The sequence below is a fragment of the Poecilia reticulata genome, linkage group LG4 (genome assembly GCF_000633615.1).
Source record: "Poecilia reticulata strain Guanapo linkage group LG4, Guppy_female_1.0+MT, whole genome shotgun sequence".
In the NCBI taxonomy this organism is placed as follows: Eukaryota; Metazoa; Chordata; class Actinopteri; order Cyprinodontiformes; family Poeciliidae; genus Poecilia; species Poecilia reticulata.
The window spans coordinates 5,075,390-5,084,575 of record NC_024334.1 but is presented as its reverse complement, the minus strand read 5'-3'; the positions used below and the strand labels follow the sequence as shown (position 1 = coordinate 5,084,575).

The 9,186-nt window shown below is 43.5% G+C and overlaps 2 protein-coding genes across 3 annotated transcripts in view; both read left to right on the top strand.

Moving 5' to 3' along the window:
• The window catches only part of LOC103463206 (gastrula zinc finger protein XlCGF57.1-like), a 7,803-nt gene extending 3,842 nt beyond the window's left edge, over nucleotides 1–3,961 (top strand). Inside the window, exons 2-3 of one of the 2 annotated variants that reach the window (XR_001776508.1) lie at nucleotides 1,249–3,165; nucleotides 3,209–3,961. Coding sequence is in view for 1 of the 2 variants with exons in the window: in XM_008406434.2 (XP_008404656.1) it covers nucleotides 1,253–3,046 (1,794 nt within the window). In the remaining variant the exon portion in view is untranslated. Of the gene's footprint in view, nucleotides 1–1,248 lie in introns of both variants that reach the window. The other variant, XM_008406434.2, reaches the window with a different exon arrangement.
• Nucleotides 3,962–6,267: 2,306 nt separating this feature from the next.
• Nucleotides 6,268–8,915, top strand: LOC103463207 (zinc finger protein 37-like). The gene is made up of 2 exons (XM_008406435.2): nucleotides 6,268–6,539; nucleotides 7,537–8,915. The coding sequence occupies exons 1-2, from the start codon at nucleotides 6,368–6,370 to the stop codon at nucleotides 8,265–8,267; spliced, it is 903 nt and encodes a 300-aa protein (XP_008404657.1). The 5' UTR covers nucleotides 6,268–6,367; the 3' UTR covers nucleotides 8,268–8,915.
• The last annotated feature ends 271 nt before the right edge of the window (nucleotides 8,916–9,186 follow it).

The window sequence follows — 9,186 nt, the reverse complement described above, 5'->3', positions numbered from 1 at the left end:
CACTTTGGGACAGGTGACACTTTGGGACAGGTGACACTTTGGGACAGGTGACACTTTGGGACAGGTGACACTTTGGGACAGGTGTCACTTTGGGACAGGTGACACTTTGGGACAGGTGTCACTTTGGGACAGGTGTCACTTTGGGACAGGTGACACTTTGGGACAGGTGTCTGTAGCGACGGTGTTGGGTTCAACATACTTTGGCTGGTTATTAGAGGATCAATGCAAATAATTTTTTATTTAAATATTAATAATTTTCTATATTTTCTTTTTGATATTCTCTCTCACTGTCGAAATGAAGCTGCCATAAAAATCATAGACTGTTTAATTATGTACAAACGTTCAAACTCAGTGGCTATCGAATCCTTATTTCCTCCACTGTGACGACAATGTGACCATATTTGGTAACGACCAGGAGAAACGCCGAAGCTCAATGGCGTCTCCCATCGTTTCCCTGGCAACGCTCCACATGCAGGATGTGACGTCGATCCCAATCCATTCGTTTCCTGTGGAGCTTTGCATATCGGGTCTCATCAGGACCGTAACGGTAAACAGGATGTTGCTTGTTGCAGCAACCAGTTCAATCCCTTCAACATGGACTGGTTCCAGTGGTCCCGCCCTCAGTCTGCAGCTTCCTGCAGCCCTACTTCCTGTCTCTGCTCCTGACTGAAGACGCCTCTATAAAATAATTTGCTGGCTCCCTCCTTGAAGTCTGTTTGTCTTTTCTGGCAGTTCCTTCCTGTCACAGGCCAGCCGGTGTTCTTCAGGAAGCGCCTCATCGTGGTCAGTGATGTCATCGCCAGGCGGCTGCATCACAATCTGTAACCTCCCACCAGGCAGCAGCCATTTTGTTTTTTCTGAACCAGTAACTCTGTTCTCATTGGTCTCTGGATGAAACTTTCCAACTATCATAAAAACGGTTCTGGTTCATTAAGTACATAAAGTTAGACGGTCGCTGTTCATACAAGATTTATACAACAAAATATAGCTTTTTACAAGATCACCGTTAAATATATATTTTCTGCTTAAATAAATTTTCTGAAAGGTGTTGTTCTTATTTTTAGTGTTTAAGTCTATTACAGTTTTCTAAATTTAAAAAAGTCCCTAAAACTTAAACATTTATATTTGAAAGATAATTGACCAAATTTTACATGATTCCATTTAAAACCTATTTTTATACGTCGCAGTAAAAATGCTATTAAAATGTTAAAGTGTTTCCTTCACATTGTTTTTTAATGTTCTCCACAGCATCATGTCTGTTACGTCGGAGGTTCTGCCTGATGATCTTCTCAGAACCACAGAGAGGCGGATAAAAGAGGAAGAGGAGGAACCAGAACCACAGATGATTGAGACAAACTGGGATCCAGAACTTCAGCCAATCAAAGTGGAACAAATTCAGCTGTGGGTCTTTCAGGATGATGGGCAGCTTCTACTGAAACAGGAGAGCAGCGCCTCAATGGTGACGGCTGCTGATGATGAGGAATTATTCCACAACGACCCACAACTGGAGCAGAGGATGGAGACGAAGCAGGAACCAGAACCTGTAGAGATTAAAAAGGAACCAGAAGAATCAGAACCTGTGAAGATTAAAGAGGAAGAGGAGGATCAGGATGAAGATCATCTTGTGGTGAAGCAGGAGCCTGAAACCTTGATGGTGGCTCCTGCTAAACACATCAGTGATCCGGAACCAAACAGGAACCAGCTGTTCTCTGGAAACCGGCCTGCAGATGTGAACCAACATCAGCAAGGAAGCAACCAGGAAGTTTCAGGATCCAGTAAAGACCTGCAGCCAGAGGACAGACCTCAGGACGGCAGATATTACAGGGACAATGTGGACATTTCAGAACTGGAAAGGCAAAAATCTGCTGCGTCTCGTTGTAGCGTATGTGGTAAATGTTACACTAAACCTTTCTACTTGACTGCTCACATGAAAACACACACGAGGGAGAAGGTGCATTGTAAAATCTGTGGTAAATCTTTCAGAAAGCACAGGAACTTGACTGTTCACATGAAAATTCACTCAGGTGAAATGCCCCATGTTTGTGAATCATGTGGTAAATCTTTCAGAAAGAGTTGCGAGTTAACTCATCACCTGGCAACTCACACAGACGAGAAACCGTTTAGTTGTGAATCTTGTGGTAAATCTTTCAGAGATCGTTCTTATCTGTCCTACCATATAAAAATGCGGGCAGACGCAAAGCCACTTGCTTGTAAAGTGTGCGGTGAATCCTTTTACTCTTCCTGTCTTTTAAGTAGTCACAAGAGAACTCACACAGCTGAGAGGTCTTTCTCATGTCTGACCTGTGGGAAGGATTTCACCATGCAGTCTAAACTAACTGCACACATGAGAATTCACTCCGGAGAGAAGCCGTACTCGTGTAGCGTTTGTGGTAAGACTTTCAGAGTCGCCAGTCAGTTGACTGTTCATGTAAGAACTCACTCAGGGGAGAAGCCATATTCATGTAACGTTTGTGGGAAAACGTTCAGAGTGGCCGGTCAATTGACTGTTCATACAAGAACTCACACAGGTGAGAAGCCGTACACATGTAACGTTTGTGGTAAGACATACAGGCAGGCCGGTCAATTCAGAGTTCATGTAAGAACGCACGCAGATGAGAGGCCCTATTCTTGTGAGCTGTGTGATAAATCTTTCAGAGAGAGATATCATTTAGCTAATCATCTTAACACTCACGCAGACGAGAAGCCTTATCCCTGTGAGCTGTGTAATAAATCATTTCGATGTGGTGGTCGTTTATCTAAACACCTTAAGACTCACACAGCTGAGAAGCCTTTCTTGTGTTTGACCTGTGGGAAAGATTTCACCCAGCAGTCTGACCTAGATGCGCACATGGAAACTCACAAAGCTGAAAGGCCATATCCTTGTGAGCAATGTGATAAATCTTTCAGAGAGAGTAGTCATTTAGCTAATCACCTTCGGACTCACACAGCTAAGAAGCGCTTTCCTTGTGGATCATGTGAAAAATCTTTCAGATGGAGTTCTGAGTTAACTAATCACCTCAGAATTCACACAGGTGAGAAACTTTAGTTGTGCATCTTGTGAGAAGTCGTTCACACAGCGTAGAGAAGTGACCTGCCACATGAGAACTCACCAATGATGGGAATAATGGAGTTAAATTAAAACAACGGTCCATTTTTCAGGAAGGGGTAGTCTAATTACTGTTTCAGTTGTTACACTGTTACCACTGAGGCACATTTACTGTAAATCACCGCACTGAAGGTTCAAATAGTCCTTATCTACCAGATAGTGTAAATTAATGTTCTTAGATGTAATTTTGGCCTGGAAAAGATAAAATGCATGAATCTGTGTGAAAAGTAATGTGTTCGCCAGTAGCAACGTTGTTCTTTATGTCAGTGATGAGGAACTTGGAGTCTCACAAAGGTCACATGCTTCAGTAAAACAAGTCGCCATGGTAACGGTGCTACTGCTAGCAGGCGCAGTCTGAGCGCGGTGAGGCTAGCATTAGCTCGGTGTAAAAAGCTAACGCAGTCAGAGGTCAACACTCGGTTTTACACAATGCAGCCGCCATTATTGTAGTTTCCTGTTTTAACTGCTTCTCTTCAATGTCCATGTATTGATTCAGTTTTATGATAAATGTTTCAATATATATTTTAAAGTTCTAGTAAGACGAGATCCAAAATGCACTTACATATTTAAAGGGGCAGCATTATGTGTTTTCATTTTATAGCATAATCAAGTAACTGTTGTTATAAAAATGCTGTATATATCACATGACTTAACAGTTGAATGCCTTGAAATTGGGCCTCTGTCACTTTAAGAAGCCACGTCATCACATCAACATTCATCTCTTAATCCTTTACTAATGTATGAAGAGGGAGCTTGTAAACATTCAGGTTAGTTTTAAAATGGCAGGCTTGTAAATTTGCTCTGTATTTACAACATAATGGATCATGGCAACAAATAAAGGCATCAGTTTGGTTATGAGCAGCTACTTATTTCAGTAGATGGTGAACCACAAGGATAAATTATGCAGCTTGAGTTTAAATGTCCAAAACGTCTCTGCGCTGTTGGGATGTCCAGTCAGTCAACTGATGTTCTGCAAGTTGGTGGCATCGTTTCCCTGCACCAAGGAGGTTGTGGGTTTGAATCCCAACCTGAATGCAGTCACTTCATGTCTTCTTCTTGGGTTCTCCAGCTGCTGCCGTCTTCAGGTTGGACTGGAAGCCTCTGCATGGTGCGTCCTGCGTCTTACCCAGTGATCAGAGGACAAGGCCACCAGTTCCCACGCTGTTAAAGGCGCAGAGCATTTAGCGGACGCCCCGCCCCCTTCAGCTACACCCACCTCACTCCCTCCCTGCATTCGCTGTGTTGCTAAACGGTCACAGGAGAAGCAAAATATCAACGTTGCTGTCTTGGAAAAAACACGGCAACTAACTTCTGACCAATCACACGACACTTTGCCCAGAGCTGTGATGATCCTGGTGTCGAGAACAGGAAGCAGATTTCTCTGCAAACAAAATGTCGCCATTTTCATCACATCTGCATCACTGAGAGGCGATTTCGGCACTTTGGGTGAAGCATGTGGCAGTTTTCAGATTTCGGATCGACGGAGGACGTTGCTGACATTACGAGGTGAAATTAGTCAGGCTGAGATTTTGTCAGGTGAATAATTTCTCACCAAGCTGCAGATGGGTGATGTTAGATGCTGCATGAGGGGACAGAACCAAACCTACTGAATATCAACGTCTCACCCACAGAAAGCCGCTGTGATGAAAATCAGAGAAATCCTGCCAGGTAGCCAAACCAGCGCCCTAGCTAGCTTAATATTTTTATTTTAACATAAAACAATAAAATGTTTTCTATAGAGTGGGGAGAATCATGTCAACACAAAGTTTGACGAGTTATTGAGATTCACTGCATGTAAAACGGTTCAAAGCTGAGCATCAACCCAAATATCATTTATTAATCCTATAAAATCTAGTTCATTTCTCTAGGTAATGGATGTATTGAGTGACTAAAATGGTTCTTATGTGGTTTACAAACATTAAACTATCACTTTCAAAATCAGCTCTAAAGCTATTTTATGTACTTTGATGCCAAGCCGTTCAGTTAGTTTATAAACTGACATATTTTTAAGTTTATTCTCTGAGCTACTTTATTTTGTCTCCAAGATGAAAATCTCTGAGTTGAGAAGAAGAAATCATTGTTAACATTTCCTCTTCTCATGTTAATCATTTTAACATAATTTTAACTTGTAGGCTGCTGCGCTTTTTTATTATTTTTTAAAAATATCCTCATGTGTTTTGCAAAAACGCTGTGCTTCCCGTGTTTTACCACCAGGTGGCGTTGCGATGTTGTGGCCATTTAAATGTACCAACAAATGGTGAAACATTTCCGGATCCGCTTTGGACTCTGCTGAGTTTCTTTGTTTCATTTCTCTGTTTTGCTCAGTTTGATTCTGTTTTTTTTAATAATGTTGTTTAGAAATGAAACCCTTGAAAGGTGGAACATCGTCTCCTGCCTCATTCATTCTGGAACCTGGATTTTCTTTGGGTTCTGCTGACCTCTGACCTCTGGTGGAGACCGTGAGTTTGAGGAGCAAGACACCAAATAAACAGTTTAATAGTCATGTGTCAACAGTTCAGAGGGGAATATTAACAAGTTACATTTAGACGTACTATGAGGAGTAATATTATTATTATTATTATTATTATTATTGAATAATGTCATTAAGAATAGAATATAAATAACTTTCATTTTCCCTCAGTGACAAAATTCAGATCCACCAGCAGCAACAGAAAATGTAAATTAATAAAAAAAACAAAGTAAAACCAACAGGCTGCTGAACTGTTCAAACAAATCAATATTACTTTAAGTATTAGTTTCATAACCTGGATGTTTTTACTTCCACTTTAGTAAATATATGCTGAGGTGATGCTGCTCTAATTTATCTGCTCTGCCACCTGCTTCTGTTGCCAAACAGACATTCATATTTTTATCCTTTTGTTTTATTTCCTAGAAGCCAAATTAAAATCCCAACAACTGAATAATATTATTGTCTCATGATAAACCTTAAAATATGAAAGTGTATGTTTTTGTTTGTTTTTAGTAACTGGTTTTAATTTGCTGGCATCAGTGGGTTATCTTGTAGATTAATCGAACATTGGTCGATTACGAAAATCAAAGAATATCAATTTCCGGTTCTGCTCTCACTGAGATTCCTTGAATGTCACTTTAACCACCGCTCTCCAGCAGGGGGCGGTAATGCCGCTGCGTTCCGGCTTCCAGTTCAAACAGGAAGCAGCTCCGTGGCTAACTTCCGGTTAGCTTGGTTAGCTCGTGTGTCTCAGGCCGTGTCCAGGTGTGTTGTGAGTCTGCGCAGCAACAATGTGTTCCGTTGAGCCTCTGAGAGAGTTTATCAGAGAGAGACTAACTGCTGCTGCTGAAGAAATCTTCACCCAGCTGGAAAAAACCATCGTCCAGTACGAGGAGGAGATCGACCGGCAGCGGAGGCTGCTGGACCTCAGCTGGAGACCCCGAACCGAGCAGAACCCCGCAGGTGGGTCCTGGAAGCGAGATCAGAGCAGAACTGGGTTTCAATTGGAGCAAAATCCGGAAAAGCTGCAGGTCAAAACAAACATTTCACCGGAAGAGAGATCAGATTGTAGGATCAGGTCACAGAGAGCTGAGACCTTCTGGGCCAAAAAGACCAAAACGCGGTTTGGTCGCTGCAAACATCCGGTGAAGAATCTGTGATGAACGTTCAGAGCCTTTAAGGACTCAGACTAAATGTTTCTTACTTGTAGTTATTTCAGCTTAAAGCTCAATTTGACTTTGTAGACGGTGATGCTGAGGGCCGGACGGACCTCCAGTAGCAGTCAGTCTTCCAACTAATCTGAAGAGGCCTCTGACTGAAGATTGTTACTGCTGACATGCTAACAGCTCAATATCCAGGCAGCAGAGATGATCTTCCTCAGTGACACCATGGTTAGCTAGCTCTGCTAATCCACCTCATTTGCTCTCGATGCTCCTTTTTAAATTATTATAAATAATTTTCTTGATTGTTTCCAGAAGGAGCTGCTCCAGTTCAGCACAGCGCTCTGATAAATAATGATAGATGTTCACCACCAGGTTAACCAAAGTGTTGTAACCTAAAACACAGAGTTATGATTAAAACAGCCTCCATAAAAGACGTTAAAAAGTCAATACTGGTTATTAAAATGACTCTTTGGCCTCAGACTGAGAAATGAGTTTTAGTTGTTTTTTTATGGAATAATTGGATTGAATTTCTACAAACAAATGACACTAAAAATTCTACCAAGTCAAAATTTCCCGGTCGGTATCAGAACCACGATGATCCCGGAAAGTTCTGAAAAAACTAAAACATTGGAGGGAAGTTGACTGTCTCCATGGTAACCGACATCGACCCCTACCTGTCGGTTACCATGGAGACGTTCAGGTTTTGGACAGAAACCGGATGTAGTCCTGGGACCAGAACCGCTCACCGGGTCCAGCGGTTCTGAACTCCTCTCATGATTTCCTCTGGTTCCCTCCAGACGTCCAGCAGCGTCTTGTCAGCAGGAAGCAGCAGGTTCTGATGGCGCCACTGCTCTCCAACCAGGAGACGCTTTCCGGACCGGCGGAACCAGAAACTGTGGACCGGAACCCAGAGGCTGTGCAGGTTAAAGAGGAGCCGGATGATGAGATTGCAGGTCGGGATGAAGAGCAGCTCCATCTCAAGCAGGAGGCCGATTCCTTCACGGTGAGTCCAGCTGAGGAGGCTGGAGAGGACAGCAACCCGGACCCGGTCCCATCAGAACCGGGCCCTGGAGCCCAGGATGAAGAGCCGGAGACGAGCCGGGATGAAGCGTGGGAACAGAACGGGAAGCGGACGGAGCAGAAGCCTCTGCAGGGCCTGTTTTCCTGCAAGACGTGCAGCAAGTCTTTCAGCCAGAAGGGAAGCCTGACCAAACACCTGCGGCTGCACGCCGGCGGGAACCCGTTCACCTGCCTGAGCTGCGGCCGCAGCTTCCGCAAACACTTCAGCCTCATCGTCCACATGAGGATCCACACCGGGGAGAAACCCTTCCCCTGCCTCGTCTGCGGTAAGAGCTTCTGCCAGCGGGGCAACCTGAACGTCCACATGCGCACGCACACCGGCGAGAAGCCCTTCCCCTGTCTCACCTGCGGGAAACACTTCCAGAGGAAGAGCAACCTGACCGCCCACACGAGGATTCACAAGAGGAACGCGCTGTGCGTTTCCATGGTGATGAAGGAGGCGGTCTGACCAGAGGAGGGTAGACAGATGCTCTGTCCGTTTCCAACATGGCCGCCTCAGAAGGCATGGAGTTCCCGTAGCTGTCAGTTCATCCTCGTTGCTTCTGTTAACGCTGCTTCATGTCTCTCTAACATTCAACTTGTACAGAATCTCAGTTTCACAGTTTAACGTCAGAGAAACAAAAACAAAATCTTCACAGTCTGAGAGTTTAAGGACAGTGGTGGATACGCAACATCTAAACATTTCCATAACTACGTTTCCATCGTTTTATGCAGTTTGAAGTATGACATCAGAAAAGGTTGATGGAAATGGCAAAATTCAAAATAACTTCTTCAATTTCATAAAATTTTTTACGTCCCTTGAGATGGTTTAAGGCTTTTCCAAAAAAGATTTAATGCACTTAATGGGAATAAGTTCTGATGTAGCGAACGCTGCCATCCACTGGTGGGTCTCTGCATTACCACAGGCACCAATCTGAAATGTTTGCTCCATGCTAGCTAGCAACGTCTACTTCCTGTTTGTTACAGCTATGCGTAGCATCAACATCTGATGAGCCTGGTTGATTCACTTCAAATCTGTGAAGCAGGGGTCCCCAAACTACGGCCCGCGGGCCGGATCCGGCCCGCCTCCACATTTGGTCCGGCCACCTGAACAATACCAGAGAATTCAGATTTTTTTCCATATATTGTATTTTCCGGACTATAAGCTGCTACTTTTTTCCTAAGCTTTGAACCAAGTGGCTTATATGTGGATTTTTCTTCCACCACCAGGGGGCTCTCTAGCAGGAAGTGAATCATTGGAAGTCAAATTGGAAATAAAAGAAGAAAGCGCCCATTAAAACAGAATTAGGTTTTAATAGGGAATTGAAATTTGAGAATGTTGTTGATCAGTTAAATAGCATTGAGGGGAAAAAGAAGATTTTTAGTTT

What these genes read in the sequence shown, in the direction of transcription:
- LOC103463207 (XM_008406435.2), top strand. Translation starts at nt 6,368, where the DNA reads ATGTGTTCCGTTGAGCCTCTGAGAGAGTTTATCAGAGAGAGACTAACT. An exon ending in AACCGAGCAGAACCCCGCAG is followed by an intron (nt 6,540 to 7,536) that starts GTGGGTCCTGGA and finishes GGTTCCCTCCAG; the next exon opens with ACGTCCAGCAGCGTCTTGTC.